We start from the raw sequence: 15,672 nt of genomic DNA, 5'->3' as shown, positions 1-15,672 counted from the left end.
TGTGGTAACTGGTTGGGATGGGAACCAGAATTGGTTTAATTTTTTTTTTTTTGTAAATACCAGAACAATTTTGTGATGATTTTCAGTACTTTCGGTTCAATTAATGGTTCTTGAATGTGCATTTCTGTGCTGAGGCAGACGGAACACTGTACTAAAATACTGTGTTTCCTGCTGCGCTTTTTGGCAGCAGTGCTGCCCCTCTACTGAATCTACATTATAGCACGAAACACACAGCATGACCAGTGTAGTCTGACTCGCGAACGAATCACTCTAGTGTTCCAGTTCTTTTGAATCTACAACATGCAACATACAGCGTTACAAGTGTAGTCTAACAAATGACTTATGAACAGCGTTGGGTAAGATTCTCAAAAATAGTAATCCATTAATTACTTCTCCAAAATTGTAATCAGATTACTTTAATGATTGATTGGATCAAAGTTATCACATTACTAATAACTTTACTTTTAAGTTACTTTCTAAAACACTTTTCACAGAAAGGTTTTTGTTTTTTCTGCTCAGTGACTTCCAAATAATGTCTATATTTCCTCCTTGTACAAAAAGACACATACATATGAGCATAATTCATGTTTTAAATGTAATTTAAACAAATTATTTTTAGAAATGTGTAACCCAAGTAATGTATTTAAAATTAACTTAATTGAAAGTCAGTAACTGCAATCTGAATTTAAAGCTGACATATGTAATTTCTGCAACGTTAGCGCCAAGGAACAGAATTGCAAAAATAAAAATGTTTTCAAAACATATTTCTGAATATGCCACTCACCTTCAGTTGTTCAAAGAGTCAGATAGTCCTGCATTTTTATAGTGCCACTGAGACACAGTATTTACAGTAATTGAGAAAATTAACCTATGAATGACTTACTTATTGTTGTCTCTACATATTAAGTTGGGAAGAAAAAAGTATTTTAACACTGAAAAAGTTACATACTTCAGCTATGAATTGTAATGCATTACACCACTTTTTGACTAAAACTAATAAGATTACAGAAATTATTTATTTGTAATCAAATTATACCCAACACTGCTTATGAGCCAGTTCTTTTGAAATCTATAGTGTGATCACAATAATTGTATTACATTTATCTCGGATTTGTTGTATCTGCTCTGATGAAATCTGGAACGATCTTATAATTTGGAAGCAGAATGCTGAGGGTAGTAAATGCGATAAAAAGTTTTATTTCCAAATATTTCTTCCTCAAAAGTAAGAATTGTTAATGGAACCATTAGGGAATCTAAATCGTTTAGAGGAATCAGCACTGGAATGAATCCCATCCCTCGCAACTGAACAGTGGAGTTTGACGTTGCAGTGTTTTTGGGCAAAGGCTGCATTTATGTTGTTTGTGTAGTTTTACATTCTCTGTTTCTAATCTTCTCAGGTAGCGCTGAGGTTTTTTGATGAAACATGTTGAATGTAATGTTGCGTGTATCATGTGATCTTTCTAATTATCTGACTTCAAAGTAAACACTGACTAATGTTGCTATGACTCTGTGTTTCTCATTTTCACTATTTTAAAGCCCCTTCCATGGTACCAGTACCTTATTACTCTCTTAGTCAACTAAGAAGATAGAAGAGCATTAAATCAGCCAGATAAACATCACCTCCTCACTTAAGTTGACCAATTATTATTGTGGAACTAATCGACCACATCTGACAGGAGGTAGACTTTGACACAAGTACTTATTTGGTTGCCATCCACATCAACTACTCTGAAAGTTCATATGGATAAGAAAAAGAAAAAGACAGCACTTCCACCAAGACCGGAGAGAGAAGAACAGATTGAGAGGACAGAAGACAGGAAGAGGATGAGAAAAACCAAGATGGCTGAACGAGAAGCTTTCTCAAATAGCACTAAGGGTGAACTTCAGCAGCAACAGACCAGGCAGGAGGAGTTAACAAAGTCTGACCAGTCAGAGGGAGATGTAAGAATGAAATTAGGGTTTGGAGCTAAACGAACCAAGAAGCCTCCAAAGAGCCTTGAGAACTTCATATGCAGGCCCACAGTTAGGGTCTCTCAGAAGCTTACACATGGAGATGGCCATGGTTCATATGGAGCTGAAGCATCCAGTTCTGAGACCACAGGGGCCAACAAGTCACATCGAGAGACACAGAAAAAAGATGGTTCGAGTTTGTCAACTGCATTTCCCACTTCATCCAAAAAGGCTGACACTACATCTGTCATTAAACCCAATAAAAAGGTAAGTCTGTCTGTCTTTCTTTCTAGCTTCCGTGCTAGTTTGTGTCCTTTATGGTTGTGCACATGAACAGTTAGATTATACCTATGCATACAGTATGTCTGACAAAAAATTTACATCGTCCTCAAAGAGTGCATTGGATCATAACCATAGTTTTAAGAGTAGACTATATTAATTTTCCTGAAGGAGATTATTTTTACCTTATCTTAATTTAATGCCCAGTGTCTGTTTGAAGTTCTTAAAAATTGTAATAGTATACTATTTGTATCTGAATCTTACCATATTTAGCCACCAGCAGTTTGACATTTTTTAATCTATTTTTACATCCCCTAATTTTACCATGTGCACTCTCTCTCTCTGTCTCTTTTGCTCACTCTATCTTCTTTTCTCTCTGTTACAGCCCCCCCCCCCACCCCTCTCGATCTCACATACACACACACACACACACACACACACACACACACACAAAGAAACGTGCAGTTGGAAGTCATCTGTAATTTTTTGTTCGTTCTTATGATCAACAAACAGTTGCTAGAAAGCCTGCTAAATATATTCATCCCATTTACTTTGTGCTTTTATTAGAATAGAATGATGTTCATTAGCTTTCTTTTTGTTCAAGTGTCACGTCTCAACTTTTCCTTCCATCCCTCATTTTCCACCTACCTGTCTCCATTAATTTCTTATTCCCTTTTCTCTTTATGTTTAATTTACTCAAATCTTTCTAAAACTCAGACCTGTCTTCTAGTAGCCGAGTGGTTACACAGAAAATGCTAAATAAACCTATTTACCATGGCTCTGAGTGATATAATGATAGAACATCTTTGTCAAACTGAGTCAAAGGCAGTCGAAGACATCCGTAAATGAAGGCTGTCAAATGAGTGAGGCGATTTATTCAAATTTACAGTTCAAGCTGCCTTTGACTTAACTTTATGAAACATCCTTTAGTGACCTAAATGGCTAAAGATGTTCAAAGATTTTCTGACGAATTCTGGTCAGCACATGTCCTTTCTTCCAACAGGCTACATCAAAACAGACAAGGAAGACAGACTCAAAGTCATTATTAACATCAGATGGACCTTCGTATGCAGTTCAACCACAGACAGATAGCAAAGTACCCCTTTCCGACAGGATAACACCTTCCACCCCACTAAAGCAGACGTACTCGCCTCCAGCTGCTCCTTCTCCACCCTGCTCATTACAACAAAACTCCAGTTCACAAGACAGCACCCAAGTTTTAAATGTTCAAAAGGAAAAGGGTGAAGATCTCTCTCCTGGGGCAACAAAGAATGCCTCCCTCAGTTCAAAGAATATAATGCTGAAAGCTCAGGAGTCTTCTTCCAGTCTTGAAAATGACAGTGAACGCACATTGTTTCCAATATCTTGCAGTGAGGATTCACTGCCCCTAAAGCAAACATACTGCCCTCCAAAGAAGACCTTCAAAATCAGAGAGAGTAATGTTGAAAATGTTTTGAATGCAAATGGGAAAGAGGATGGAGACTCTGCAAGTTCCAAAAACATGTATGGCACAGAAACCAATAAAAAGAATGAGGAAAATGGTTTAGTACATCAGCCAAGTTCCTCTATCAAAACACCATCACTCCTTCCTGCTTCAGATAAAAATGATGTTTCATCAACTCCTGAAAACAGCACTTGTACCCCAGTGTTACCAGAGAGAAGAAGAAGGAACAAAAAGCATAATGAAAGTGGAGATATAGATGACAAAAGAAAAATGGCCATGGAACCTACCCAAATTATCCCTGTTGCTGCTCAATCAAAGGATGGCAGCAGGGTGGGGCATATCATTGGCAAAAATAAGAAGAGAGCTAGGCACTGCTCATTCCAGGAAGAAGAACAGTGTTCCTCTCAAACTACCAGCTATGCAGACTCTCAGTTTAACACTGACCTTCTTTCCACTATCAGATCATCAACTGATGAGCCTTTACAACCCAAGCAAATCCCCAACTCACAGAAGAAACGAAAAGTTGTTAAAAAGAAGAAGACAGCAGATCAAGTGGAGAAGATGGATCTTGTGAAGATTGCTAATGTTATTTCCACTGCATGTAAAACAGCTTCTCAAACATCTAAACTTAAGAAAATGCCTTCAATGCAGTCCTCAAAAGCATTGTCATCATCGCAGTGCAATCCAAGAACAGTTGGAAGACCTCCTAAATCTAAACAGCTGGAAAACCCATCGCCCAGACTGGAAATCTCAGCCCTTGAGCCCCAGCCGAAGAAAAGGGGTCGCCCAAAAATGATCAGCTTGGATGAATGTCCTCAGGGAAGCAAATCTACTAAGATCCCCATACTAGAACACTCACATGTCCCTGATCCAGAGGTAGACATGCAACTCCTAAAGCCTGCGCAAAGAAAACGAGGTCGCCCCAAACGTTCCTTCTCTGTCCAGCCACAAAGTTCGGAGTCACAAGACTCAGTATCTGTGAAGAAGGGTGCAGAAGATAATCTCAAACCCTCCTTGTCCAAAGCTAAATACACTCCAATGTCCAGCAAAAGAAATAAATTGATAATGAAGACAATTATCAAAAATATTAATAAGATGAAAGTGAAGAAGAAAGATCAAGTGCTCACACAATTTCTTTCAGGGCAAAGACAGTGTCACAAAGCAAATTTTGGTCAGAAATATAACGACGGAGATGCAGACTGTTCTGTTTCAGATGCTACACATTCTTTATCCACATTGGTATCATCTTTTCGGGGGAAACTTGGTCCACAAATTAATGTCAGCAAACGTGGAACTATCTACATAGGAAAGAGGAGAGGACGTAAACCAAAATCTCTTAGGGAAATTTCTTGCCAAGCCTCTGAACAAATGCTGTTTAAAAATTCTCAGCATATGGCAGAATCTTCAAATCAGTTGAACGCTTGGTCCACTCCTGGGGAACAAAGCCATTCATTTGATAGCCAGTCTGCTTTGGGCTGCTCCCCCAACTCATTTAAACATCTTGAGAAATCAAAATCTCATTCCTCCTTGCAATCAACTCTAGTCCCTCCAGCCACAAACCAATTAGGTTCTGTTGGGATGCAAGACTGCAGAACGGCACACCTTTCCCGATCCGTATTGATGGAGCAAAAAGGACTCAAGTACAAGTGCCATAGAAAAGGTCATAATTGCTTTAGCCGTGATAAGATTAGGAGACATAAACACAATTGTAAGAGAAAGTATCTTCAACTCAGGGCCAAAAGGCAAGACCCAGCCTTTCTAGCAGAGGTTGAGGACTTGGTGACCAGACTCAGTGAGATCCGTATTGTGCATCATATCGCTCAAGAAGGGAATGAAGTGAAAACTGGTGGAAGAAAGAGTATGAAAGGGAAAGGTCCCCCTCATGTTCTTCAGTGTCTGCCTCAAAACCTTCACCATCCAACCATGTTTCAGATCAACTTCAGTGGTTACTACTCGCCTCAGTCTGACTTTTCCCGCGACTCTCTGCATTATGTCGGAATGGGCGATTTTAAAAGGAACAATGGATGTTCCTCAGAGCCAAGTGAACATATTGTCACACATTGTCCGGTGGTGCACAAACTTGGGTTTCCACTGTCAGGAGGTGGATGTTACCATCCACCCTACAAAATGCCACTCTCAGCCACCTCCTTTGGTTTTGGACTTTATAGAGGATACCCACCATCTGCAACTATTTACCCTTCTTCACCGTTTTTAGCCTCTTATGTACACCCCTACTCCAAAACTCCCATTTTAAGTCCATCAAAGTTCCATAAAAGGAAGCACAAGTATCTGAAACGTGACTCTGTGTTTTGCAGTGGGAAGCCACAGGGGACGTACCCTAATGTAACTTCTCATCCATCTAGTGACTGGTTCAGTAGAAATACCTGGCAAAGGGAAGACAACAGAGAGCAGGGCAGAGATAAAAGTCTTGTTGATGACAGTCTTAGTAGAGGAAGTGAGAGAGAAGGAATAGAGTGTTTTGTAGGACAAAGTAGACTCAGAAAAGACTATCTAAACAGAAGGGTTTCGTCCTCCAGTTCCCCATGCTCTTCCTCAATGCTCACCAAAAAAGCAGACAAACACAAAACTTCACTCTTATCATATATAGGACCAGCACACCTGAGACCGAAACAAAAGGTTAGGTGGGCAGAGCATCAGCAGCCGTGGAGGTGGAGAGGTAGTGTTCAGTCAGAGCAGAGTAACATCTACCTAAACCAAGAAGCTGAGTCAGGGTACCAAGGAGAGGAGGACACTCAGGAAGGTCCAGAGAGTGATGAAGACCTACCATCACCTCAACTATTAAACAGAACAGTCCACCATCAAACCTTCCTAAAGAATCCCAACCTTACCAGCAGTGCGTACAGTCAACAGACAGTCCAGAGGGGCTTTGGTGAAGTTCGGTGTGCTTCAGAAGACTTGATGAGACCTGGAAGAACACTGATAAAGGAGCCTTGTTCTTCTGGAGATAAAAGAGCATCAGGTGAGAGAGATTATCTTTTTTTATACAGAAACTACATTGTAACAAACAGAGATCTATGGGTGTGTTCCAAAACTTATTCAATGGATTATAACTCTATTTATAATCAACATTTCTTTTGCTATGTCTGCAATCTTGGATTTAATTTTCATCAAGCTCATCAGAGTGCATTCTGGGATTTCCTTCCTGAGGAACGATACATATGATGATACTTATAATTTGGCCAAAATGAGGTATCTTTTGAAGTAGCATAATTAAGGTAACCACCTTCTTGAACAGCCTTTGTGTCAAGAGCGCACCTATGATGTTTAAAATGCTGCCTCTGGAGGCAGCTCACTAGGTTTTGGAACAGACCCTTTGTCACAGCTAAAGTCAACGTCACACTAGCTGATTTTTTTCTAGCGATTTTCAGGTGTGAGCTTAATTTACATAATCGCCGGCCAGTAGATGAGAGATGAAACACACATTAGCTTCTGCCAGCAGGAGGTCTTTAATCCCTTGACCGTCTGGACTCCCTGCTGAGTCAATAGTTCCAGCACCTGGAAAAGCGTCAAATTTCTTTCTGAAAAAAATTTCTGTCCCTGGGGCGGGCTTTTGTGGTCTTGTCAAGTGACCAGTGAGCTTCTTCTTTTACTGAGGAACTGACAAGCCATCATGCTGATCTGAACATTTTCATCAGCAGTTGCACTCAGCTGCAAATCATCACAAATGCAGATTGTAATCCATAGTGATTCTGTCACCAAGCGTTTTTTCTGGGGTTCTCCTATACTAAAATAACTAATGAAATCAGAAAGTGCAGGCACTACAGTCTGTTTCTATGGAAAGTAGTTTCTTTAGTAGCTGAAGCTGCATATGGACATACACGTTATACGGCAAGCCTCGAGGGGATAAACACACAATAACACACATTCACAAGGTAAAGTTGCTCCATAAATCGCATCCTAAATCACTCTATTACAATTGTTTATGTTCACAGTACTCCTGTTGTTATTTCGGAAAGCTCCAGGTGACAAGGACCATTTTGTATCAGCAAGTGTGACATACCTCCGAATAGGGATGGGAAGATATATAGAATTTCGAATATATCACGAACCAAAAAAATGAAAAACCATATTGTGGCATAACTCGATATTTCGAAATTTGCAATATTGTTTTCTGTCCATGTGATCATAAATGAAATGACCCATCAAACATCATAATCTCTTCTATCGCTTGATTTTACCCCTACTGCGCTTTTTTCTACACTGTTTACAGGTTTCACACAAGGTCCTTAAGTGCTTGTATTTAGCTTTTAGAAATTTAAGTTCTGGAATACCTGAAAAAATTGCCTTGTTTTGATGTAAAGTGCTTGAGATTAAAGCGGATTGTTTCCTCTGTGTAACATGTGTCCATCAAAGATGAGAAGCTCTCCACTTTCATTTAATAATGTGTTTTAATATCCTTTCTGTTCTTCAAAAAAGTATAAAAAAGTAAAAAGAAATCATAATTTTAATTTCACACAGCATGGATGCGCTGAGGAAACCGAGAGATTCTCGTTGATGTTCGCTGAACCAGAGCACTGTGAGCCGCTCGTTAAAAATGTAAATTGTAATGTTATTACTTGTAAATTGTACACATTATTTCATACATTGATTGCTTATATCATTATTATAAATGCATTTTCGTTATATAATATTAATTAATATAATGTAGAATTTGTGTATTTTTACAAAGTTAAATTTTGATTATAATAATGATGACAAACAAATTATTAAAATATAAATATATATTTCACATACTTTTTTCTGGACTGGTTCTTTTCAGTTCTATTGCTTCATCAGCCTTTATATAGCCCACAATATTTGAAAGCTTATTGTTTGTGATCTTTTCTTATAGAGAAAGATATAAAAGCAACTCTTATTATTTAAACTTTGAGCATTTGTGTATTAAAGAACTTTATTTTGATGAAAAATCATAATGAGAATTTTGCTTTAATTTTTTAATTTTAATTTAAAATTTTATCATTTAATTGTTATTATATCGAATCAAGATTACATTCCCTTGCACTATCTGTATATAACAGATTTGTATTTGTACATACATATATATATATATATATATATATATATATATATATATATATATATATATATATATATATATATATATATATACAGTATTTTTTGTCTTATTGTGTATTTCTATATATAATTATATTTCCTATTCGCTTTTTATTTTTATTCTATTTGTTTTTATTATCTCTGTCTTGTTGTTGTATTGTTTGTGCATTGGAAGCTTCTGTCACCAAGACAAATTCCTTGTATGTGTAAGCATACTTGGCAATAAAGCTCATTCTGATTATATTGAATCATGAGCCTCATATCGGATATCGAACCGAATTGTGAGATAACCATATCGTCCCATCCCTACCTCTGACTAAAGAGAGTTAGATCTCAGCAGAACAGTCGGCAAATGTGACAACCTTGGCCAAAATCGAGTATGATATCGGCTTAAGGCAACATATTATTGAAGTCATGTATGGAAAAAGTAGGCCCATTCTTTTTAAGGACATGTTCTTGCACTATTGTAAGGCGCTGGAAATCCTTCATCTACCATTTAAAGTAAGCTTTTGTTCCAATTAACTAGATGAAAAAAATGCTTGGAGAAATAATTACAGTCTTTTAGAAAAATTTAATTAGAGTTATTTATTTTAGATTTGGAGTCAATTTATCACCCATCGTTTTACTTATACGTACCAAAATGGAGCGGCTCAATTTCACTCTGCGCATACTTGCTTAAACAGATTTTCTTTGGCAAAGAATCTGTTTTGAGGTCCACTGAGAGGCACTGTTTGTGGTCTCACTTGTGTTTAAATGTTGTTACACATTTGCTGTGTTATGTGGTATCCTGGCATTGATGTTATTAGCATTATGTAACACTGTTGGCAAAAATACTCTTGGATAAATTAACTGTAAGAGAGAGTGAAGTAAGATCCAACAAAACCCAGTGCATTTGTTTAGTGTATGAAAACATTATTGATTACCAAGTTAAATTTGAATTTGCATACATTAACAATATCTGTATTGCTGTATTGTCTCTTCAACCTTAAATTTAAGTGAAAAACAATCAAAAGACAGATAGAAATGTAACAATGAGAGTTGCTGTGTACACAGTTTTTTTTTGCTGCAAGAGAAACACTTTTAGAGGCAAAAGCAACACAAATTTGGCTGATAACAGTAGCATAGCAGTAAACATATTGTAAGAAACAAACCTAAGTATGTGAAGAACTTCTGTCAACTGTGGCACAGTGTGTCTTTGTGCTTGCAGTTTTACTGTTTATTGGTTATACCTGCCCATTAATGCAAAAAGTCAAAGAACAAATTATGTAACTTACTCAAAATATAATTGTAAGGGGATTTAGAGGAAAGGAGGAGGCGAGAACCGGCTTGGCAACTTAAATAATAATTTATTAACTAAAAACACACACAAAAACACACAACCAAAAACACAGCACAGCTGTCTGTAATTCTCTCTCTCTCGAACTGTCGTCCCCGGCCGCCTTTATCCCTCGCGCTCCCCATCAGGCTGATTGGGGACCGGGTGTGTCTCATTCCAGCCCGGCCCCGCCCTCCTCAGCTCTACAATAATATAAGCAGATATGGTCAATAAGACATTATTTTTTTGCCTTGGAACGCTAAAGGAATAATGTTAGAGAGAGTGTTAACCTTAGTCACCTTTCTCTTTCATTGCATGTTGTTTTTCCATATAGTGAAAGTGAATGGTGACTTAAGCTAACATTCTGCCTAACATCACCTTTTTTGTTCCACAGAAGAAACAAAGCCATACGAGTTTGGAACAACATGAGGGTGATTAAATGATGACAGAATTTTAATTTTTCAGTGAACTGTCCTTTTTAATAGTCTTTACCTATAGACCCAGTCGGACAGAGGTGTTTTTCTGTTAAAGAGAACCACCAAGATTTCTGTTATACATTTAACCATTATAAATTATACGCTTATTTTGTCATGTTCCTGCCAAAGAATTTCCATTTAAAACTCTGCCATAGACCTCCTGTCGGCCTGTGGCCAAAATACTCCAGTCTGTTTGAGTTGGAACGGTTGAATGAGAAAGAGCAAGCATTCAGCGGCGGTAAGGAAACGTGGTGATGCTAGGAAAAGGAAGAAATCTGAGCATGGAAATGTACAAGTGAAAGTGAAAAATGATTGACATAAAGAATAGGGGAAGGAATGCTTTTATAAACGAAAGAGAATATATGCCAATAACACATTTAGTAATCAGAGCCAGATGTGCCCTAAAAGTGCCACTCTTGTGTTTTTGTCTAAAAATGTTATTAAAACGGAGTATATACGATAAATCAGCTGTTAATTTGGGCTCGCACTGTCATTCAAAGGTAATGTAGATTTCAGACGGTCTAGGTCTGGCTGTCATCCAGACACCAGAAATAGCTCCTCTGTAGATGCTTGAGGAAACAAGTACACAGGCTATATTACAACACCAAACTGAATTCCATTATTTCTGTCCCAATATAAAGCTCTTTTCCAACTTTCTTTCTATCAGAGATTTTAGAGAAATAGCTGAAATGCAATATTAAACGTACTACAGTATAAAGCCTTTTCCCTTACTGCCTGTCTTCATATCCCGTAAAAAGTGTTATTTTATCACTGTAGTAAATCTGTTCCAGCACACACCCTGTCTTCATCTCACAATCACTGTGCTGGGGACCCAGGGCTTGGCTCGCTGTGGAATGCACTCCAGTGGAGCTCTGTGAAATTGATTTACTGTAGTATCTAAATAGCAATACTGGTAGAGGGGAGGAATTTACAGTAAGAGAGAGTATATTGGCAGTATAATTCCCATGGTCAGGATTACGGCAGTTACTTCTCAAAAACATCCACGCCTAAATGAGCAATAGAACTTAACAGAAGCTTTTTGTCTCAAATGTTCTCTAACTGTTTCAGTATGGATTTAGTTAGAGAAGTAAATGAGGATGATGGTGCATCATGGGAAAGAGATCTGGTGGTAATTTTATAGCAAGCAGCAGCAGAAAAGGGATTTTCCTTCTTTCCTTCCATCGTTGTAATTTTTTGCACCAACAGTAATTGTAATCATTGTGTCATAATCACCAACAGCTCAGACAACATTATTTGTCAGTGACTGATGTAATGTCATATCCTTGTGGTAGTTGTAGTCCTTATTTTGCAACTTTTTAGCAATTACATTCTGAAAAAACACAGCTGATTTAAAATTCACGTTTAAAGTATAGTGTCATTTATGTTGTTGATCAAAATGAGAAAGTTTTATTTAGGTAATGCCACTCACAGACCTTATTTTGCCTATAAATCGAAAACTGCTATTCTAAAAGGTCATTGCAAATTCCTGAGGGAATCTATGGCAAATTAGCTTTCCGGTTGGCCTACAAATTGACGTCATGACTAAACAGCTCTATTAAGACTTGCTTTCCCAACAATGCAATGGAAATATCATTTTGCAGAGGTAATGAGAGGAAGAACTGAACTTGAAACTTATGATTGACTTTTGATTGGACTGTATGATTGCTCACATCTTTACTCTTGTTTTTCAGAGATTTTCCAGCCTGGCGGTCAACTCTTCAGCGTGCGACATCAACACGGTAGTCACTCTTTAACAAAAGGACAAGAGAGAGCAGGAAAAGAGACAAGACACAATTTAAGTCGGACTCTCTTTCAGGACTCTCTTATCAGCCCCTTTGCCTCTAGTACTGCCCCTATAAACAGCCTTTCTCATTCAGACAGCGCTAAACAGACTACACTGACCAAGGGTAAGCCGAAGCATGTTAACAAACCTGAAACCAAAGTGAAGAGAAGGGGACCTGGGCGACCAAGGAAAAACCCTGCACCATGTTTTTCTCCATTATTATCAGCTGCACCTTTACATCACAGAGTCACAGAGTGTACAGCAAAACGGAGGAAAGGGGAAAGAGATGACGACACAGTTCTCGATGTAATTGAATCCGTTGCTCAAGGAGAGAAACGGAAAGGAAAGAAAAGAAAAGATGGGGGGAAAAGGACAGATGGAGGGCAGGTAGACAGGGGAGAAGGTGTACCTGTGAGACAGGAGCCCTCACATTCACACTTTGGTCCATCATCACCCTATCAGGATCCATCAGTGTCTGTACACAGCCAATCAGAGAGGAGCTCTACCATATTACCTGACAAGAAATATGAGTGGGCGGGGCTTTACTCAGATGTGTATAAAAATGAGGAGTGAGTTTTCTCTTGAATCTCTCATGCATTTTTAAACAAGTTTTTTAAGTTGTTTAAATGCTGGCTGTATTTAAAGAACTCTCAAGTGTGAAAGTGTGAAAAATCATCTTTCTCTCTGTCCACTTTCCCGCAAAGCCCTCCGAGTCTGTCCCCGGAAGTAAACACAGAGTGCCTTGAATATGATCCTGAAGAACATGAACATGGCCTCCTACCTGCACCTATACACGTAGGTGAGTTTGTGTCTGTATGTGTATCTGTAATGGTTCATATGGTGGTCAGTGAAAGTTGAAGTCAGTCTGTGGATCAAATGGCATTCAGTTCACTGTCCTTAATGATCTAGAATTAGTTGTCTAAAATGTAGTTTGTATTGGTCGAGTGCATGTAGAGCTCTTTGATCGGCTGTATATAATATGTGAACTCTGCACAGTATGCAGATTTTTTTTAAATGGCATACTGCATTTGTTAAAATGTGCAGAATGCAACAGAGAATGCTGCATGGAATAATGGATCCTATGTAATGCCCAAATTTGACTTTTTTAATTTCGAGTGTGTCAAACAAATTGTAGTAATTACAGTCATGATTATTAACCTCTTTCTTTGACTCATAATTTGATCTGACTGGCTAAAATGTAAGACATTTATAATATATATACCATATGTGAAATAGCCATTTCATATATATTTCATAAAGTGATAACTAGGTGCCACGCACATGCAACGTGATGAGGTCATGTGACTACAATGTTGCGTACTACTGTTTGAAATGTGTTGTTGCAAATTAATTGTGACCTACAGTAATTGATGAATTTTGAACCCCTATGTTTTTAACAGGAAAGTATCTGAGGCTGAAACGGATAGACTTTCAGTTGCCCTATGACATATATTGGCTCTGTGCACGCAAAACGGTATCCCCCTCACCCCCCCCCCCACCACAAGTTTTAGTTTTAAAAACAAAGTAATAGTTCACCCAAAATAAATTCTGTCATTTACTCCAAACCTGTATGATGAACACAAAAGCAGTTGTTTTAGAGAATGTCCAAAGAGCTTGTTTTCATACTGTGACAGCATATAGTGCCCAGTTGCTGTCAAGCTTTAAAAAGAGTAAAAAACACAATGAAAGTATCATAAAACTGGCCATCAACTCATGCTCTATATTTCAAGTCTTCTGAAGCCATACGATAGCTTGTTTGAGGAATTTAAAGTGTTATTTACTGAAAGTCTTCCCCTATGTTGTAGCTCTCAAATCTAATTCACACTTCAGTCACAAGATCAGTCATAAGACGGGAGAACCAATGATATCAAATACATGCCAATGTCATTGGTTCTCACTTGAAAGAAAATCACCAGTTTTAAATGTTATTAAGGTGAGTAATGATGATAGAAATGTCAATTTTGGGTGAACTATCCCTTTAAATATTGTCTATTTTACATTGTTGCACAGTACATGTGACACATATTCTGCTCCACTACAGGTTCATAAAAGATCACGTGCCCCACTAAAGACAGCCACATCCAGTGAGTAGACTTGCCTGGTAATATTTGTAAGTTTGTTGGTGTGTGTTTGCAGTTGTGTATGTGGGTGGGTGACGGAGGCCTAAATTAGTTCTGTGGAATAAAATGTATAAAAGCTGTGTTGTTCTATGAATTAAGCTTAAGGGTTGTGCTGTAGAGTAAACTTTGTTGAGGTTGAATATTCTGAATCATTGTGCCTTCTTAACTTCACAGCCTGTAACCTGGCTGTATAGAGGCAGTGAATATTGTGTTTAGCCGTCCTCATTCATTAACATGTCCTTCTTTTTCTCTTGCTCTGTCTCTTTGAGATGGGCCTGTTGGTGTAATTTCTCTCACTCAGACTGACGACAGTCCCTGTACACATCATAAGGACAGTGTTCCTCAGGACTGCAATGGTGACAGCCTTAATAGGTAAACACACCCATATACAAACACATCGACTGGGCAAAACATTTACCACTGAGTTGAAAGCAAAGTAGTTCTCTTAGTTATAATTTGATGAGTAAACATAGTTTTTTCTTCAACTCAGAAATTACAGCTGTAGACTGCCTTCAGAGGAGGTTGGAGAGGAAATTAGTCAAATAAACCTTGATCATAATATTCCCAATCAATCTGACCCTCTGAAACAGCAGGTATGAGGCACATTAAGATACAGCTTCACTCCTAATTCAGTTTCAACATGCATGATTATGAATGCGTCACTGTGATTTGTTCCATTTCAGTGGTCAAGGGAGACAGATCTCTGTTTAGACCTGGTAGCAACATGCATCTTTTAAATGCATCTCCTGTGACTATGTGTGTTCGGATTTTGAGGGAAGGGTCTCTGATTTTGTGACTAAGTACATCACTTACATCTGAGTATACAGTATCAAGAAAAGTATGTGAACCCTTTTTAATTAGCTGTTTTTTTTTTTCTCATCTTCATCAAAGTCACAGGTATAGACAAACACAATGTGCTTAAGCTAACAACACACAAACAATTATAATCTTTGATGTCTTTATTAAACACACCCCATTAAACATTCACAGTGCTGTGGAAAAAGTAAGTGTACCCTAGGATTTAATAACTGGCCAATCCTTCTTTGGCAGCAATAACCTCAACCAGGCGTTCCCAGTAGATGCAGATTAGACTTGCACAATGTTCAGAATTTTTTTGGACATTCATCCTTAAAGAGGTCATTCCAAGCATCTATATTGGGTTAAGGTCTGGGCTCTGATGGGTCCACTCCAAAATGTGTATTTCCTTTTTTTTTTTAAGCCATTTTGTA

At 38.0% G+C, this 15,672-nt stretch overlaps 1 protein-coding gene across 15 annotated transcripts in view; it reads left to right on the top strand.

Moving 5' to 3' along the window:
- LOC127453924 (histone-lysine N-methyltransferase ASH1L-like) overlaps positions 1–15,672 on the top strand; it is a 30,095-nt gene that overhangs the window by 3,002 nt on the left and 11,421 nt on the right. For 8 of the 15 annotated variants that reach the window (XM_051720710.1, XM_051720707.1, XM_051720708.1 and 5 more), the window contains exons 2-9: positions 1,537–2,217; positions 3,233–6,653; positions 12,232–12,892; positions 13,028–13,122; positions 13,724–13,797; positions 14,365–14,407; positions 14,713–14,815; positions 14,934–15,036. In XM_051720710.1, the coding sequence (XP_051576670.1) occupies positions 1,741–2,217; positions 3,233–6,653; positions 12,232–12,892; positions 13,028–13,122; positions 13,724–13,797; positions 14,365–14,407; positions 14,713–14,815; positions 14,934–15,036 (4,977 nt within the window). In that variant the 5' untranslated portion in view covers positions 1,537–1,740. Of the gene's footprint in view, positions 1–1,536; positions 2,218–3,232; positions 6,654–12,231; positions 12,893–13,027; positions 13,123–13,723; positions 13,798–14,128; positions 14,257–14,364; positions 14,408–14,712; positions 14,816–14,933; positions 15,037–15,672 lie in introns of those variants that run through there. The other 7 variants (XM_051720717.1, XM_051720716.1, XM_051720718.1 and 4 more) reach the window with 7 other exon arrangements.

Source organism: Myxocyprinus asiaticus, chromosome 16 (genome assembly GCF_019703515.2).
Source record: "Myxocyprinus asiaticus isolate MX2 ecotype Aquarium Trade chromosome 16, UBuf_Myxa_2, whole genome shotgun sequence".
Lineage (NCBI taxonomy): Eukaryota > Metazoa > Chordata > Actinopteri > Cypriniformes > Catostomidae > Myxocyprinus > Myxocyprinus asiaticus.
This window is presented reverse-complemented; position numbering and strand designations above follow the sequence as displayed.